At 39.0% G+C, this 19084-nt stretch overlaps 2 protein-coding genes across 5 annotated transcripts in view; one reads left to right on the top strand and one right to left on the bottom strand.

Annotated features, from left to right (window-relative positions):
* CENPP (centromere protein P) overlaps positions 1-19084 on the top strand; it is a 129226-nt gene that overhangs the window by 52984 nt on the left and 57158 nt on the right. The gene's annotated exons all lie outside the window — the stretch shown is intronic.
* Positions 1462-18900, bottom strand: ASPN (asporin). The gene is made up of 9 exons (XM_027640592.1): positions 18856-18900; positions 18257-18307; positions 12416-12686; positions 10465-10577; positions 7901-8114; positions 7426-7536; positions 5039-5132; positions 3598-3736; positions 1462-2410 (listed from the first exon to the last, which is right to left on the bottom strand). The coding sequence occupies exons 3-9, from the start codon at positions 12660-12662 to the stop codon at positions 2213-2215; spliced, it is 1116 nt and encodes a 371-aa protein (XP_027496393.1). The 5' UTR covers positions 12663-12686; positions 18257-18307; positions 18856-18900; the 3' UTR covers positions 1462-2212.

Consider the following 19084-nt stretch of genomic DNA (forward strand, 5'->3'; position numbering starts at 1 on the left):
ACTTTTTCTGTTTGTGCTGTCATTGCTGAAATGATGTAACTAGTATAGCATGACTGTCTAAGAATACATTTAAACCAGAAATCCATATAAATGTAATGATTTTTCTCTTATCTATTCTATTTACTTTCATTGTACTTGCTCTTTGTGCTTTCAACTGAAGATTTGACTGAAGTCCCACTTATTCAAGGTGAAAACCATTAACTCAGTGCTCTACAAAGTAAATAAAAATTTGGAAATTTTCATCTGTTTTTCCTTCTTCACCTTCTTTAGGATTTACTTTTGCTGCCATGTTGCTACTTGGCCACTCTTTTCCTGTGGAAGTCACTCAGATCCTTTCTGGCTCTTGGTTAGTCTCTGGTTACCTACAAATTTTCTGCCTCATCCTTTATTTGCTTCTTTGATAGTAAACTTTGTAAGCAGTGAACCTTTTGTGGGGCATTAAGGATTTCAATTTTTTAGCTAGATAAGAGAGGGCATTTATTTCAAACGCTCACTTTCTCCTTGCACAGTTGGTGGTTGTTGCCAAAGCCTTGTCTCTCTGGGGTTAGGAGCTGGTTTTGTGGTACTCTAAGGCAGGTGGCCTGTTAAGGTTGGTATTTGCTAGGAAATGCACTCCTTAGAAACGTCTGCAGAAGGCAGGAATGGAAGGATTCTTGGTGATCTTCAGATTCAGGGGTTTGTGTTTTGTTTAGTGTTTTGTTTTTATTCTGCCTTGAAGCGATGTACAGAATTTCTGCTTGCAAAAATTGTTCCTCAATGAAAGCCCCCCCTGGTGTGCCCTCCCTCCCCTCTGCACATGGCTTTGGGTCTCAACAGCTTAGTGGTGTTAACAAAATATGAAATACAAGGAGACCAAGCAGATGAAAAAAAATCAGATATTAGACTTGATGTTTATTGTGTAATGTGTTTAGGAAGGTGGTAAAAGGCTTGAGATGGGGAAATGATTCATTTCTCTGCAGTATTTTCTTCTACAACTAGTCTGTGCCATTTCCCATAACTGCTTCAAATACAGTACTGGATTTTTAACTTTGTGCAGAAGAGCAGGGATAAATGATCTGCAAGGTATGTAGATGTGAGAAAAGGAAGACCAGAGGAAGTATCCAGGGAAGAGTCAGGAAGGTGCTTTGTTACAACCTCCGAATGTTTTGCCGTGAGCTGCCATGGGATCGATTACACAAATGCAGGTATTCTATAAGTTTATTTAATTTATTTTGAATCCCAATAGCAAATATACACTAAATATATAAAATATCCATTTTATACAGTACTGTCAGTATTGAGAATTCTGTGGCTGCCCTGCACAGGAGGGTCAGGGCAGTGAGTTCCAGCTGCTTGCGGTCGGCGCTTGTAAGGGACTTACATTGGGAGGGATTCTAAACCCGTGTGGTGTCAGAATATGGAAGAGGAGAAAATAAACTGAAAAACACGATTACAGTTGTTATAGATAAAAGAAAATGTTTGTGCTGGCCTAAAGGGAGTTTAATAGTCATTCCTATTAAGCTTGAAGCGTATCATAAATCTTGAATCCTACTTTTTAATATTCGGACTGCATCGAATTCTATGAATAGTAAAACACTGAAGGACATTTTCCTCTTGAAGTTGCAAGAGAAAATTATCAAAAACTTTTAAGGGCTTTTTGTCTGTTCATTATGTGAAACCTGCCTTTATCTCACTTAATAGATTATAAAAATATATTCTAGCTTAGAGACAGCGACCTGCCGATACCATATCTTTTTATTGCATCTTTGCTCATTATCAAAAATGGCACAAGAAGTTGTCCTTGAAGTCTGATAATTTTTTTTTGCAATTTTTCTTACAATACTTTGGGAGAGGAAAAGGTCCTTACCGTGGAAAAAGTCACTTCCACGTGATTTTTAGAATTTATTTGAAAGAAGGAATATGTCAAAACTATGTGATTTAAGGAAAGAATTAATATCTACAATAGGAAACGTCAAATACAGTTTCCAGTTCCACTTCCAAGAGTTCTTCTGTAAGATATAAAGACTTCTGTTTAAATTATTCAAATGTAGGTTGAACATTGTCAAATAATACAATGGATCCTACTTAACATACCATTTCTAATTAATTACCTCGGACATAGCAGATACTTTGTAAACGGTTAAATAGTGTAAAATCGGCATTTTTGCTGCGAATTTCAAGTATTGTAGAACTGCTTTGGCCAAGTTGCTGTTTGCAGTGAGGGGCTGGGGGGTCACTTGAGGAAGTTGCCCAGCTGGACGCTGTTCCTGGCTAAGATGCAGCGGAAGGTGGAGGGCTGGACCTCCCAGTACTTGACGGGGTTGTTGAAGAGGCTGATGCCGCTGTACAGAGCCTTCTTCTTCCTCCGGCCCGTGGGGCAGAAATCGTTCACTCCCAGCTTTGCGATGTGGTTGGAGTGCAGGAACACCACCTGCAGGGCGGGAGCAGCAGATACAGTTGTTAGCGTGCAAATGGCACCTCTGGCTGAAAGATCACTTCAGTGCAGACCTTGAGAGTAACACGAGTTAAAAATCCACGTTAAAGGTTTTTTAAAAACCTTCCTCCTGTCTCTCCCTCAAAGAAAAGTCGTTGGAATTCTGTCAGTGTCTTCTCAGAGTAATTGGATTCTATTCTTAGGGAACTTTGTCCTAAAGTGCAATTTTATGTTCTTTTATAGTAAGAATTATGATGATACAATATTATATTCTCCAAAATCTTCAGGGATTTAATAGATTTAATGATTTAGTCTCGAGACCCTGGAGAGATTTGTTGGTATAGTTATAGGAACAGATCAGTCCAATGCTGATGTAGCTTAAATTAGTAAATACAAGGGCTTGTAATAGTAAAGTTTAGAGTTTAAGTGAAATAATGTACAGTGACAGAATAATTCCTTGTATATCTAAATTTACGTTACATTGTAAGTTGATATTTGCATTGGTTGTTTATATATATATATATGTATATTTATCTCTATCTATCTAAAAGTACTTTCCTTTACTTGTAAGTTATATGAGAAGCACAAAGAAATGAAATTCAGAGAGAAAAGCTTTTGCCAAATAGCTTATTGTGTGCTCTGTCACTTGTGCATCTCTTCATCTGTCCCCAAGCTTTGTTCTGCTCAGGACCCCAAGGTGCATTTCATCTTATAAAATAGATATGAATTTAATTGCTATTCCAGAATTCAGGAAATAATTGTGTTTTGAAAGTATTTTCTTACCAAATATATCTAGTTCTGAATACAAATTTTAAAATCTTAACTCATAATTTCATCCTTATAAATAGTTTACTTTGGATTTAAGACCTTTCAGTATGGGAGTGGAAAAATTTCCACTCTGGGTTGCTAATATGGAAACTATGATAAATCTGTAACAAACTTCTTGGAAACATTTTCTGGGTGTAGCACATTGTTGTCTTTTTTTTTTTTTTTCCCCCAGGAAATATTCCTGCTGTTTGATTTTAAATTTATTTCTTTAATAAGCATATGTGACTTTAGGTTTTCCTGGTAAGAGAGTCAAATCAAAATATACGTGGCAATTAATTGTGACCTAATCAGTGTGTCAGAGTGAAAGTCAAACAACTTGGAATCACTGGAGCTTTCTGTTCAGTTCAGTGTCTGACCTGCAGGTATCTCAGTTCAGGTAATCCAGGAGGAACCTTCTTCAGCTTGTTTTTTTCCAGGTGGATTTCACGGATACTTGGTATGTTGGCAAAACTTCCATTTTCCACATCTTTGATTTTATTATTCCCAAGGCCCAGCCTAGAAATAGTACAAGGAACATTTAATTACAAACTAATTGAGATTCACAACAGCACTGCAGAGCATTCTTTATTTTTAAAGGTTGAAGTACACAGGAGTAAACATAGGGCAAGAAAAGAACGGGGAGAGGGTGATGAAATCTTACCTCTGATAGGAAAAAACCCACAACTGAGCCAACAAATATTTTTTACTTCTTAATTTAATCTCCACTTTAAGGAGATTAGCTCTCAGCTGATCTCAGTCTGATGTGAGCAATTGTTCAATTTTGCATGCAGTTTTTCTAGTTATAGTGGCGAGAGTTTAAATGGTAAATATCATTCAAACTGCCTGGGAAATAAATCAGACCCTTCTATCAAGCAGTAAAGCTACAAAGCTACAAAGTATACAGTAGTATACTTTATTACAAATAATACAGTAGTATACTTTATTACAAAGTATACAGTAGTATACAGTAGTATACTTTGTAATACAGTATTACAGAGTAATCCAGTGTACAGTAAAGCAGAGTGCTGTTCTAAGAAACAGCCAAATAGCAAGTCTTGTAAAGGGAGGTTTTTTATATATATAGCTTATGTCTAAAATAAGAAATTTGGGACTAATCAGGACTACCTTCTTTCCTGCTTTCAAGTTTTCCTTAGTTAGATTTTTTTGCTGTAAGACTCCAGCCTGCATTGCTGGGAAGGTGATTCCAAAGGTGGGGGGACAGGTGGAATTGCTCTTTCTGCCCATCCTGCCCTTCCCTTGTTCTCTGTTCTTTCACGGCTTATTCAGAAACTGAACTTGCTCTCTGAAGGCAGTTCAATACTTCTTCTTTGATAGTAGTTTCTGTCACCAAATCCCAAATGCAGAGCTGCTCAGCTGTATTTTCAGGTCTTAACTGAGCTTTAGAGAGAGAGCTCCCTTCTCTAGTCCCACATCAGTGATACATTCCTCAGAAACAGGCATTTTTCCTTAAACCCCATCACATTTGGGAACAGTTACCAAATTGTGTCCTTTACCAGCTACTGTATTTATGAGAATAAATTTATAAGAACTATAAGAATTTAAGATGGTTATATGTTGTAATCAGCTGCTGTTCTTGTCCTGCTTTTCTATTGCAAACTGTAGGCAAAAATCATGTAATAACAAGGCTAATGTGGTTTCTGGGTTTGTTTGGGTTTTTTAAGCTTGGTCTTATTTGCAGCAATTCTTACTAAAACACTTAAAACTTTTAATTCTCTTTTCTGCCATTAACAAGAGAAGTCTCAAATCGAGATGCTGCCAGGAGTGGCATTTTATCAAATAAAAGCATGGAAGTGTTACCTTTGAAGATCTTTGTAACGGTTAAAATCCTCGAGTTCAATTCCTGTGATCTTATTGTCATCTAAATGAAGCTCCAGGAGACTGGAGGGCAAATCTGATGGAAAATAAATGCACAGTGTGAGGAAAACGAGCCAATTTATTTTTTATTGGAGTATATATTATGTTCCAAACAGCTTCTTTCCTTTGTTTTTAGAATTGGGTGAGGAATTTTGGGGAGGTTGTCTGCATCAAAGAAATGGGGATTAGGTGTTACTGTGGTAATTAAAAATCAACATAATTTGGTTTAAAATAGTAACTTTAAAAGAAAAAAAGTAAGATGTGAAAGTGCATATACTAATTTTAAGATTTTAGTTCCAGAATTTGTTTTTTTTTCTCCTGATTTCCTTTATGACAGCTCCCAGTACTTTTGGTTAACTTGTCAAAGATGTAAATTGTGTGTTACGTGCAGTTACATCAGGGCTGGTAGTCAAACCCCTACTCCTGTGGAACCAGGGAGAGCTTTTTGAAGACCTGTAATTTTTTGCCCATGGTGTAACAATTGTGCAGTTTCAGCTGCTGGGATCGATCTGGGAGGGATCTTTGGGAATCCCCTCAGCTGAATGAGATATTTGATTGGCTCTTTCCCACGCCACAATATTTTGTATTTCCAATACCTCCGCATTCAGAACTGCCACTGAATGGACCAGGAGGTGGTGAATCTTTCCACCGTATCTTTTTAGGGGAGGCAGAGGAAGATCATCCCGAGTGTGAACTCCTGTTCGCTGCTCTCAGGCTCAGTTTTCCAGCCTCTGTCTAGGTGGCAGCCGACACCGAGCCATTCCCGTCGCTCGGGGGCTGGGACAGCGCTGCTCCCGCTGCCTGCAGTGCTGGAGGAATGAGCTGCTTCCCGGACTGCTTCCCAGCCTGCCTCAATTCCAGCTGGCACTCTCTGGGCTGTGTTTGTTTGGTTGGGCTCTTTCCCAGTTTGCATTCCAGTTCACAGCTCCACGTGCTGCTGGTGTCCGAGTTACACCGGGAAGAGGGAAGAGCACCCCCCTGTCCATTGCAGAGTTTGGGTACATTTTACAAGCTACATTTTTTTAAATCTTCGTGCCATTATAATACTTGCAGACAGGAGGATGTACAGACTTAGTTTCCACTTGGGGTGAATGAGTTCACTGTGAAATAGTTTGGGTTTGATTTGTTTATGCATCTGACAGACATATCACACCTCCTGCTGTGTTTCCCCTTATAGGAGATTCCTCTACAACAAAGACAAAATTGGAATAATTTTATGGGGTTTTTTGTGCTAAGTGATAGGAGATGGCATTATGATGATACTAGAGGAGTGTTTTGGGGTATTTTTGTGTTAGGGAGCAACCAGGTAGTTTCTGACCTTAAAGTTATCTGAACAATTGGGGTGAGTTGGTTTTGTTTGGTTTGGAGTTGTTTTTTTTTTAGTGTTCACTTGTACAGGGATGCTTCTGCACACACACACATATATATATATGCCTACAGGAAGAGATTAAATTTAATAAGGAAGAAGTTCTTTATCTGAATTATGAGAAATAAATAAGGGGCTAACATATGGTTTCCCTGTAAGTTAAAGCATGATGTAACATGATATTATGCTTTGTCTCCTCCCTTTTTCTCTTCACTAGTAGTTCTGAGTAGTTGAAAATCGTATTAATTTGGTTAAATACCCCACTGACCTGCAGAAAATGGAGGTGGAGCGTTGTACTGAGTTCCTTCAGGCTACCTTTTTGTATGGGTCAAGTTAGTGTTTTAATTTATTGCTACCTCCAAATCACAAGTTAATTTTTTTTTGTATGAAGGAGTGATTTGATTTTGTAATCTGTTGTGTTTAATTTAACTAAATGTTAATATTAAGTCTTGCTTAGCAGAACCCCATCAAAAGATGTATAAAATGCCATATTGGATTTTGCATTAAGGAGATTATGTTTACTGTACAACATAACTGAGCTACAGAGTGACTTGAAACATTAAAAATTAAAGCTCAAAATCATGGAGTTGCATTTCAAATCCATAAAGGAAGTGGGAATTCTGTATCCCTTCTGGCCCAGATCACATATCAGGGGGTTTGTTCTTCCCTTGTGAGGATTTTGGAGAACCTGATGTGTGAAAGATGGGAAATCACATCTTATGAATTTCTTTGCACTGTTTCTCCTGAGAGGAGTCTCTGGTGTGCACTGTGTGTGCTGTTTGTGCATTCACTCTTTTGGGATCTGGAATTAAATATGAACTTCAAAAAGAAAAATAAGATAGGAAGTGGCTTGGTAGTAATGAAAATACAAAACAGAATATATGAATTTAGTAATCATATAGATGTTAAAGCATTTTATTTAGGAATACACTGGTATAAGTAAAATAGGAAAGCTAAAACCTACCTTTAGGAATTGAAGTTAACTTGGCTTCTGCAATTCTTATATGGTAGATATTTACTCCTTCAAAAGCCCCGGGCTCTATTCCATCATTGTTCAGAGGATTTGCACTCATTTCTGACAAGGGAGAAAAAGAAAAGCATTTATGGCTTAGGAATTTTGTGAATTAATTTTATTTGTGACTTCTGATGTTCTAAGCATGAGTTAATGTTTAGCTTTGATTACCTCTTCTGAGGGGTGGCAGTCACAGCTCTCAGGGAATTCAGGCTGTTTAACTTATTTAACTTGGCTTGCAGAGTTACCCAAACCCTGACTTATGTAGCAGCTTCACAGAGAATTTAAATTGGGAAAGGTATTTCCCAGAGCTTGGATATCTCTTTGAGAGGAAACTGTACATTGGGCTGAAAATTCTATATAGTAGAAATTTTTGATTAAGACATTTTTGGGAAAGACATTTTCTGTTCTACTCAATTGGACTTACCTAAAACATGCAGAGACTTCATTCCTTTAAATACATCCCTGGGGATTTTCTTGACCTTGTTAGCATGAATTCTGAGCTCTGCCAACGTTCTGGGCAGATTTGTTGGAATCTCAGTCAGCTGGTTGTGGGACAGGTACAGTCGTCGGAGCCTCTTTGTGGGTTGAAAGGCTTTGGGATGGATCTTGTAGATTTTATTGTTGTTCAAAGCCAGTGCCTGGGAGACGTGGGAAGAGCAATAGAAAGATTTTTTTTATATAGGAAAGTTATGATTATAAATTTTAAGTCATGAATTTGATATATAATTTAGCAATTAAGTGTTTAAAATATTTTATTTTTCCATCATACCAAACTTTAGCACTTTGGGCATTTCAGTTGCTTATGAAAAACAAAATAGAACCTGAAAGCTGGAACATCATCTGGAAGGTAGAGAAAAACTAGTCAGAGCTGACAAGGTGCCAGTGGATCATAAGAACTGGCAAAACAATATGTTTGTATTCAAATATTTTAGGGGGTTATATACTTTGTCGTTCCTTAATGCAGACAGATTCTCAAAACTAAGAACTTCATCTTTTATTTCAAGATAACTCAGCAAAATAAAAGTCAGGCTTTTAATCTGTGTTTCTTAGATGTTCATGTCTCTATATGACACATGAATTTATATGTTATTTGCCATAATTTTCCCACTTATGTGAATTTAAGTATCTCTCTTCTGTACTGTGCATTAGTCCTTTTTGGGGCAGTTTTTCTGTTCTTCTTTGCTCTGTGTTATCAGAGAACTTGTAATGAGTTACTACAGACAATAAAACGTGAGTTATCCAAAATCATTTGCATGTCAAATCACATCCCTGTATTTGCATCTCAGATATTCATTTTTGTTCCTTTTTTAGTTCTTGGAGCTGTTGGTAATTCATCTCCTCTCAGGAATTGTGGGGGGGAAAAATGTAGAGCAAACCAGAATTTATATTTTTTTCCAGAAAAAAATGAGCCTAGCTTAAGGAAATAAACAGGAAATGCTCCTTCCTAATCCCAGCTGCCCTCTGTGCCTTTGCTAAGTAGACTCCAGGACTCAGCCAAGCTGTACAAAGTAAACTTTGATCTCAGTAAAAATGTTGTTCAGCCTGGCCACAAATGAACTGAGGAGAAGGAACAAAGCAGCTCAGTTGTCACATAATTAAGTGGTGACTGATATGTAATGTGGTGATGGCTGATGGGTTCCAGTGAATTCCTCAGTCGTTGGAGGTTAGTTCAGTAAGATCTGTTATACAGAATATAAACCCCCTTTCCTTGGTGAGGCCATTCTGTACCCAGGAGACAGGGGGAATGGGAAATGTTTTGTTGCCAACTGGGAATTTATGTGATTCTTCTCCTACTTGTCCTGCTTAAACCATAATAATTAACAAGCTCATTCATAAACATTTAGATCTGGTAAATTTTCATGTCTTGCTCAGAAACCAAATAGGACTGAAAGGATTTGTTTATGGAATCCCAGAATCCCGGAATAGTTTGTTGGAAGGGACCTTAAACCCATCCAGTCCCACCCCCTGCCAAGGGCAGGGACACCTTCCATTATCCCAGGTTGCTCCAAGCCCCATCCAGCCTGACCTTGGACATTCCCAGGGATGGGGCAGCCACAGCTTCTCTGGGCAACCTGTGCCAGGGCCTCCCCACCCTCACAGGGAAGAATTTTTCCTTAATGTATTAGGAGCGTTCCTTCTGATAGTTTATTTTTTCCTTAATGTATTAGGAGCGTTCCTTCTGATAGTTTATTGTGTGTTTCGTGTCTTTTAATGGGGAATAGACTGTTGTTAGTTTGCTGTAAAACGTGGGATGGATTTGTCATTTTTACAGTGAAAATTTTAATGTTGTCTATATTTATTGTCACTGGATCTAGAGTGACTTGTTATAAAAATAAATATTCTAAAGCAGATTTAACTTTCCAGTCCTCTGAGACTCTTGTTTTCTTTCATAATAAAACAGTAACATTGTGTACTGTAAATATCTGGATTTATCAGTTGCCAGTGATACTTGTTTCAAAGTGTTTCTATGTGCATATGTGAGCATGTTAAAAAGTTAGTAGTAAATCCCCTGACTTTGCAGTAATTCAGTGTTGGTCTGTTTTCTCTTCAGGTCAATTGGATTTGTAACAAGTTTCAGTGGTGTATGTGTTAATTTTATGTTCTGTGTTTTTTAAATACCCTCAGAAAGCATCATTCTAGTTCTACTGTGAGAACTTCTGGTGTTTTCCAGCTAAGCAGATAAAAAAGGAGCTCTTGTCTTGCAGCCTTTAAAATGTAAGGAATGTTTGTGTGCATGTTAAGGACTGAAACATCTTGAAAATCTTTTTGGTGAGATGCATGTGGTACATCTTCTGGGTGTTGTAGAAAGTAGTTCTTACAACTCAAAAGATATTTGCTTCTCACCATGTGGGAATAGTCAAATACTCAGACATTAAGCTGTGTTTTTATCTCTACTATTAGAGAAGGAAAATACCATTTGTATTGTGGAAGTATGGAAATATTTCAGATTGCTGAATAAGATTTCCACCTTGGGAAGTAGCAGCTTACATAGAGTGATGTGAGTCCTTGGAGGTCGTTTTCCTTGACCTCTTTAATTTTGTTGTTCTGGAGGTCGATCATCCGGGTATCTGGCGGGATGTTGCGAGGAATTGATGTCAAACCTATAGAAGTGACATAAACAGAACCATTATGGACCTGGATGCAAGTCCAAAAAAATTAATTACTAAACAGTAAAGCACAGTAAGATGGTTGATGATTATGGTGGGAAAGAAAATAGGAACAGCCATAGAACAAAGGGTAGAAGGGAATTTTTGGTAATGGGAGGAACTAATGATGTAAGGATGTACCACAAACGTGTGTGGATAGTTCTGGGAGGAGCTGCTGCTGCCCCTGACCATGACAGCCTGAATAGGGGGTGCTCCTTGCAGGTTCTCTGCAGCTGGGGCATAAACTCAGAGCACAGGTTGTCCTGCAAGGAAACTGCTTCAGTCCCTGGAGAAAGGAGCCCTCAGAGGCTCCAGGGCACTGGTTCCCTGTTGGGACCAGGGCAGTGGCTTTATGGGGTTTGTGCCCAGGCTGCTCCTCTGTACCCCTGCACTGCCCCATCCATCGCAGTGCTGGGGTTGCCTGTGGAGCCACACAGTGAAGGGCAGGGCTGAGAGACGTGTTCTTGGTACACTTGGATGAGGGGTGGTCCCCACTGCCAGTCCTTCATTACCAGCAGTATAAATCCCCCAGCCCAGCTCTCTGTTCAGTTACAAACCCGCTGCAGTTCAGGCCATCTGAGATCCTGAATCAGCACAAAAACCTTAGCAGGGGTAGTAACTTCCTTTTCAGTGGAAATGCTGATGCATGAAGGGCTGTGACGTTTATTAGCAATTATTCCATAATTAATAGGTTGCAGTTAAAGATGAAGTCTCTTAATATGTTTTTTTTCCTATGTGTGAACTGTAAAGTGGTTTGCAATCTGCAGACCAGATGCAATAACCTCCATTTGCTGCTGTCAGCAAAAGTTTATTTGGATTCCTTAATAATGACACATTTAAAACAACGCAGCAGTTTCTGTATGGACTCAATGTTCCTAAGCCATGAGCAGTCCAGGGTGACGTTCAGGATGGTGGCAGGGCTGCAATGAGGACAAATGGCATTGTCCCTGTGCTCGTGGCAGGACCACAGTCCATGATTGCCTTGAATCATGAGAAAACTTCAATGAGCACTAATTCAAATTGGAACAATTAATAATGAATTCCTAGTTAGGGACTGGGATGTACCTGCAGCAGTGACAGGAGCAGCTTTGCCTTTGGCTAAAGTGTTACCAGTGATGAGCACTTGAGTGAAGTTTGTGTCCCACTTATGTGGGACATTAAATGTCCTTGTGGTTTGTTTTAATTTGTTTTCTTGTCATTTGACCTGTTGCTTTGTAGTTATGAATGAAATACTTCTTTTTTTGAGAGAGGGGACCAATAGTTAATCTGTTTCAAACAAAATACGCAACAAATGTTTCTGGTCCCCTGTTTGGATAGAACATCATGCAAGTAAAAAAACCAGTAGAAAGTGCAATATAAAATGTAAATGGAAGCATTTTCCCATTCTGTAATTGTTCTCTTAGTGGATAAAAAACTGTGCAGGTTATTATGTACTTACCCTGATCAGTGATCAGTTAAACACTTTTACAGTTACTTCTTACATATTCTAAATGCCTTTCCATTCCATGTTGTTATCCATAGAAATCATTGCTAATGGAAAATGGCTGTAGCAGCTTTTTCATTTTCTAAACTGGTGAACGTGGATTGGGAAAACATTCATGTTGCAAAAAGTGCTGGACACAAATTAGATATGGTTTGCAATCCTAATGGAAAACATGTTAAGCTCCTTTTGAAAATGACTAATACAGGAATACATGAATGTGTGCAATTTATGGAGCTGTAGAATTCATCTTTTCAAAGACAAATCCTCAAAAGGAGAGTCCAGAGGAGAACAGGCACAAATTCATTCTTACCTAGGTCAGAGCAGTGGACAACCCTCACATAGCACTGGCATCCAAAGGGGCATGTTGGGAACAGATCAAAAGGAATTAGCGGCATAATGGGTTCAGTGGTTGGAAACAGGGAATTGTCGTCATCGTCGTCATCGTCCTCGTCCTCCATGTCTTGGAGCATCATATTCTTTAGTGTGAAATAGGAAGGACCAGTGAGAGATTTGGCAGAGCACAAAGCCAAAAAGAGAAGGAGTGTGTATTCTTTCATATCTTCTTATTCAGGACAACCACTCTGGAAAAGGAAGGTAAACAAACAAACAAAAACCCACGAGAGTTAGTGACTATGAAAGAGCAAATAGAGGTATTGACCTATTTGCTTCACTCACTGCAACAGTCTCTGGTCCTGAAAAACGGTCTCTCGTGGACACTGAGGTTTAATTAGTGTATGAGGGATGAAGAATATAAAAATAGTCTTTAAAATATGAATTATCACCATAAAATTGCATGCAGTAATATTAAGTTAAATTTATTAGAGATTAATGTAATATCAAAGTTTTTAGTTGAGTTTTACAAATAATATCATCATTTACTTCAAGCTTTGAAGTGCAATTTTTGTAGTACACTTTACCAGAACTCAGAATGAAATAAATCCTATTTCTTCTTGATGAAAAAGCATTTTTAATGTGGTACATGGGCATATGTTATATTGCTTGTAAAAGTGAGAAATACTTGATTACCAATGCATAAAATGCACTCAGCAAGATGCTTCCTAAACGCTTGGTATTCGACTCCCTAAACACTTCTAATTAAACTCTTTCTATTCTAATCTGGGAGAAAAGTGTTTTCACTCCTGACAACAGCTTTTCCCGTGTTCCAGTCATTTGTTTATTATTTCCATTGACAGAAGTTCACGTGTGCTTGCAGCACATTTCACAGAATCCTGGAATCACAGAATGGTTTGTGTTGGAGGGGACCTGAAAGATCATCCAGTCCCACCCCCTGCCATGGGCAGGGACACCTTCCACTAGCCCAGGTTGCTCCAAGCCCCGTCCAACCTGACCTTGAACACTTCCAGGGATGGGGCAGCCACAGCTTCTCTGGGAAACCTGTGCCAGGGCCCCACCACTCTCTGAGTAAAGTATTTCTTCTTGGATCAGTTAAGGCACCTTCCAAGTGGAAAACCCCACATCAGACAGCTACGATTTTTTCCTCATGTTCTTGAGAAGAATGCACAAGTCACAAAGGACCTAAAAATACATTTGTCTTTAGAAAAATAGACAATCATAGAATAGAGGTGGAAGGGAAGATCATCGAGTTCAACTCTTGACCCTGCACAGGACACCCCAGCAATCCCACCCTGTCCCTCAGAGCATTGTCCAAACCCTCCTGGAGCTCTGGCAGCCTTGGGGCTGTGCCCACTGCCCTGGGGAGCCTGGGCAGTGCCCAACCACCCTCTGGGGGAAGAACATTTGGCTGAGATCCAACCTGTCCCTGCCCTGGCACAGCTCCAGCCATTCCCTCAGGCCCTGTCACTGGTCACCACACACAACAGATCAGTGCTGCCCCTCATGAGGATGTTGAAAAGCCCCGTGAGCTCTGGACTCAGTCTCTTCCAGGCTGAACAAACCAAATGACCTCTGACCCAGTCCAGCTATTTATTCAGCTTCCTTCTGCTTCTCCCAGTTCTAATTTTACCAGGTTTATTCCAGGCACACTTACTGGGAACACCAGGAGCCCAGTCCTTAACTGCAGTTTGGTGCATTACCTGAGGAATGATGATCAGTAGTTCAAAGGTACTGATTTTTGGGGGTATAGGTATTTTCTACATACTCTGGTTTTATTCTGAAAATGATTTTCTTGACCAAATGCTCCTAGTCTAGGGGAAAATGGAGATAGGAAGAATTGCCACAGGATGTTTTGCAACTCTGAGAAAATGCTGTAGATTCAGCCCTCAGCTTGCCATTGTTTCCTTCCAAAGCCCAGTTCCAGAAGTCATTTGGGTCTAACAGCATGCTCCACAAACCAAGAGGGGCTGCTGTAAATTTTAATGTGTATATCCTGTTTTTAAAAATTTTTGTATTTAGACTATCATAGACCTCTTTAGGGAAATACTAAAAGGATGTCAATTCTTGTCTGATCACCTAATTAAATACTTGATGACCTATTTATAGCTGAAAAATGGCTTTATGTGGGCGTTTTGTCATTGGTCCTCAATTGCAGGAGAAGGACTGTGCTGGTGCAGGAGTGTTGACTTGGCTTATTCAAAGTTCTGAGGTTTTGGTTGTATTGCTTTCTTCTGTGCAAGGCCTTTTGCTGTTCCTTGGATATGGTTTGTAACAGCATTAAATGCAGTGCACTGCATACAGTGCTGCTACTGTAACTGTGTCTGTTTGAGGATGTTTAAAAAGAAAGAAAGATAAGTGTTCAGATTACATAAAAAGAATGCCGTGACTTCTTTCCCCCAAATATGTCCATGAAAACAAACACAATATACTTTGTAACTTGCAGGTAAGCAACATATAACTGTAAGTTTGATACTTCCATAATATCCACTGTGCCTGTACTTTTATTGATTTACCAGTCTCCTGAAAGAATCTTCACATGTGTTTTTCCCGTATATTTTCCTTAATATTCAAAATACCATTCTCTTTCGATGCTCCTAGAAAGAATTTGATGGTGGTTCTTGCAATCCCATACAATGTGTGTGCCCTTGAAAGAGTCTTTGGATACAGACAGTGCTGGGGAGAATGTGTGGAACCCCCTTTCAAGAGAATTGTGGTCACTTCTGGCTGTACACCTTTGGGACATTTGACCTTTTCAATCTTGCGTTTCAGCTTCAGAAAACAGTTAAAATCTTCAGTACTTTAGTCATACCATTAATTAGGAGGTGAGTTTGAAGACTTTCAGACTTCCAAGTTCTCCTTGTTCTTGGAAAAGTGGTTTGATGACTGAGGTTTCACAGATGGGATCTCAGGCTGGTTTTCTTCCTTGGCTGCTTTGGTATTAAGTGACAAAATTCCTCTGCTTTATTCAGTGATGTTGTACCACTTCCACATGGAGGATATCAAGCTTCATAGCGTGATCATGTCTCAGGACATCTATTTTCCAGGACCCTGCTGGCTTTTATTTGTGAGAGGCACTGGATGTATCGTTTTACTGTATCTAAAAGATAATCTTGTGCGTGTGTTCCTGAAATACTCTTTTGGATCTGGTACTGAGAAGTTGTCTTAGGAAACAACTTAAAAATCTGTTCCCACGCTTGCATGTTTAGCAAATGGATTCCATATTTCCTTCCAGATATCCAAAAAAACGTGATTTCAAACTATTAAAAGGTTGAGGCTGTGATTGGAGTAGTGGCTAATTTGAACTCTTGAAAAACATGTGTTGCTCACAAACAGTTCTAGAACAGTAGTATTGACACATATTGGTCTCTTGAAAACAACACCCTTTGCAGAAGGAAGCCTAAGTTGTTGTGGGGTTTTTTGGTTTGTTTTTGGATTTTTTAAGGAAGGGTTAAAAATCCTTGCTTTGTCTTCCTATTCAGCCAATCCTTATTGGATTTGCACTTAGGGGTGATAATCAAGGCTGACTCCAGGTTTGCATTGACCAAAGAACTGCCAAAAAATGGTTACCAAAGAACAGAGTTTTATGAATGCCTTTTTAAATATCTTTTTGTGGCTGGAGTTTTGAGATTCCCAGTAAACAGATGCTGACATGTCTCTGTAGAAATGCTCTGACTCTGCAGCTCATCTCAAAGAACTTACACAAACTTTCTGCATGCTTCAACTTCAGGAGTAAGAGAATTAAAAGAAAATTAAAGCCTAAAATCCAAGATCCTGGTGATCTTTCTGGAAATCCTTACATTATTTTATCATGGGAATTTTATGAAATATTGTTTCAGAAGGTACAGGTACAGCTGTGCTAATGATCCCCTGCTGCCACTTGAGAGCAACTCTGCTCCCAGGTACCTCCAGCTCTTCCACTCAGGCTCTTCACTGAGCTGATTGAACTCACTAAACTGGCATAAAACTCGTGTAAAGCACCAAAAAAAACCCAGCACGTTCTTTGTGGGTGAACAGAGTGAGTGTGGAGTACCAGAGCCAACACAAAGGAATGGGTGGAACAGCCTAGTTTAGGGGGCTGGAACTTGAAAGAGAAAGAAGAGGAAAAAGGAGAGGTGGAAGAGCCATTCCTGACATACCACAAGCCTAACAAAGCCTGGCCTTCCCATTCTCGATTTTTACAGCCCAGAGCATTGAGTTGAGAAAGATTGTGGTGGATTCAGGCTCCATTGCACCTTCTTTATCACAATCCTACTTATCCTTCAGCACAAAAAGCTGCTGAGTAGCACCTTCCCACTGGAATAACAGCTACCCCGAGGTGAGGTGACTGAATGTGGACAGTGCACTTCACCTGGAGAGACACTGGAAGGCTCACTTGCTGTCCTGAGATGTGTAACAATCCTAAAATCACTGTACTGAGCATTTGGGACACACATATCCTCTCTAGTGTGGTCATCTTCACCCAAACAAACTCCTGTTGCCAAACAGCATGTAGAACTCAGGCACTTTTCGTGCTATTAGTTGTAATGTGTAACTAGTTAAATGCAGGTGGTATCACAGGATAACTTCACATGATTAAAACCTTTGAGAGATTGTGTGGGAAATTCCCACGTAAGTTTGCAACAGTTTCTGTGATGTGAAAATCCTACACGTGAGTTATGGAAGGAAAACCTTTTCTGTGAGGACAGGAGTTGTGTATTTAGTGTGGGATGAGTGCATTAAAAAACCCAACAACAAATAAACCTGGATTCCTTGGGAGTTACATGCCAGCCCTGCAGCATGTGGCATTTGTTGTCTCAGCAGTTATGACACCAAGGAGTTAATACATAGAATTTTAAGACTTAAAAAGACTCTAAATCATATTTAGAAATCTCTTCTGTTACCGGTGTTCGGAGACCAGTTTCCTCTGTCATTGTTTCTGAAAAGGAAATGTTTAAATGACCCAGTGGTGGTCTTTGCAGAGGCAAAGAAAAGTCCCTGTGTTCGTTAATAACACAAATCATTGCTCTGTGCACAGATTTTGTCCAAAGAAAGGCAAGACCATTGCTGTTTTGAAATCTATATTTAAAAATAGTTCTGGTTCTATTAGTCATTGTCCCATTCCAGAAATAAAAGGAGTTTATGTTTAACTCTTTGTCTACTCCATTGATTTACTTAAATTGCTTAAGAAAAACAGGAGGAAGTTTTTTTGTTAGTAAGATTACTGAAGAAATGTTTCTGTTGCTAGAAATAGTCCAATATTGAAGTTAAGTAGTGATAATTAATTGGATGTTTACGAAATAAGTGGTGTTTACAGAGTATTTACTTTTTATGGAAAACTGCTTGACTCCTGTTACTGATTATGATCCATGAGCATTTTTAGGTTGTAGTTCATCTACAATTTACTCTTTCGTGAGTTGTTTTTAATTACTTTGCTGATATGTACTTAAAAACCCCACCAACTTGAATACCAAATTACAGAAAGATAACACAGAGTTATAACTATAAGAACTGCTGACATTGTAGGGTAGATTTTCACAGATTGTTATAACTGAGGAAAGTTATTGTCAGCTGTAACATCTTTCTGACGAGTCTTTAATAGTTAAATAACTCACTGTAGCTGTTTGTGTTTTGCAGCTCAGATGTAGAACACACAGAATTATTTCAGCTGCAAAGTAAATTTTCCTATGTTCCATTAAAAAAAAGTGGTATTTCTAACTGTAAATTACCTGACATTGTTAATCTGCACATAGTGACTGGCAACCTGTTGCTTAACTCTTTACTGCTATTTATATAAAATAGGTATTCAAAGTGGACATACCTTGCAAGTTTGGGAGTTCTTCCAGAAGCTCTGTGATAATCCACCTGAGCTCTGTATGTCCAGTTATTTTATATTTAAAAAAAAAAAAAATAGAGAAAAAGGAAGTTAGACTGAGTTCTGTGAAATGGAAAGCAAATAAAAAGAAAAAGTCCACTTCCAAACTCCTTGATCCTGCTGGCACCGTGGGTGATACCAGAGTAAAGTGCTGCCTCAGATTAGCCCATCTTAGTACTGAAGGATGATATTAAGACGCCTTGTTACCACTCATATGTTTTTCATCACTGCCTGCATTGGAGCCAAAACTTCTGGCTTAACTCTAGACGTCTAGTGGAAGACTTTATAAAACCTGTAGTTTAATAATAGTTGACATCAGGCCATTGGAAGTACAGTGAGGTCCATTTCAGGTCATTCCCGCTGTGGAATTACAATTATTTATGATCTCGTTAGCCATTATTCTTTAAAAAGTGTGACTTGAGTAAAAGTATAAAACCATAGCCAGTGGCAGAGTAAACCAGTAGCCTGCAGTGATCAGAATGTTGCCAAAGCTTTCTAAAGTTAGAAAATTAGGACTTTATTGTGTAGTTATGTATAATTTTTACCTCTACTTTCAGTTGACAGCTGCCTGGCTGGGAGGGTGATCCAAGAATGTAAACTGTGGATCAGACGTTTTGGTCAATATAGCCAATTTCTGTCTCTTGCATATGGGAAATAAAGCATATCTTTTATCTAAAACAGACAATATTTGCGGGGTTCTGTGATAAGGATTGAAGTTGTGGGCTTAAACCCAAGTCTTTGAAAATTTACACTGTTACAAAGCTGTGCTGACGT

The sequence above is a fragment of the Corapipo altera genome, unplaced genomic scaffold (genome assembly GCF_003945725.1).
Source record: "Corapipo altera isolate COAL_440 unplaced genomic scaffold, ASM394572v1 55, whole genome shotgun sequence".
NCBI classification, from domain to species: domain Eukaryota; kingdom Metazoa; phylum Chordata; class Aves; order Passeriformes; family Pipridae; genus Corapipo; species Corapipo altera.

What these genes read in the sequence shown, in the direction of transcription:
- ASPN (XM_027640592.1), bottom strand. Translation starts at nt 12,662, where the DNA reads ATGAAAGAATACACACTCCTTCTCTTTTTGGCTTTGTGCTCTGCCAAA. An exon ending in TGTCCACTGCTCTGACCTAG is followed by an intron (nt 10,578 to 12,415) that starts GTAAGAATGAAT and finishes TCACTTCTATAG; the next exon opens with GTTTGACATCAATTCCTCGC. An exon ending in AAGGACTCACATCACTCTAT is followed by an intron (nt 8,115 to 10,464) that starts GTAAGCTGCTAC and finishes CACGTCTCCCAG; the next exon opens with GCACTGGCTTTGAACAACAA.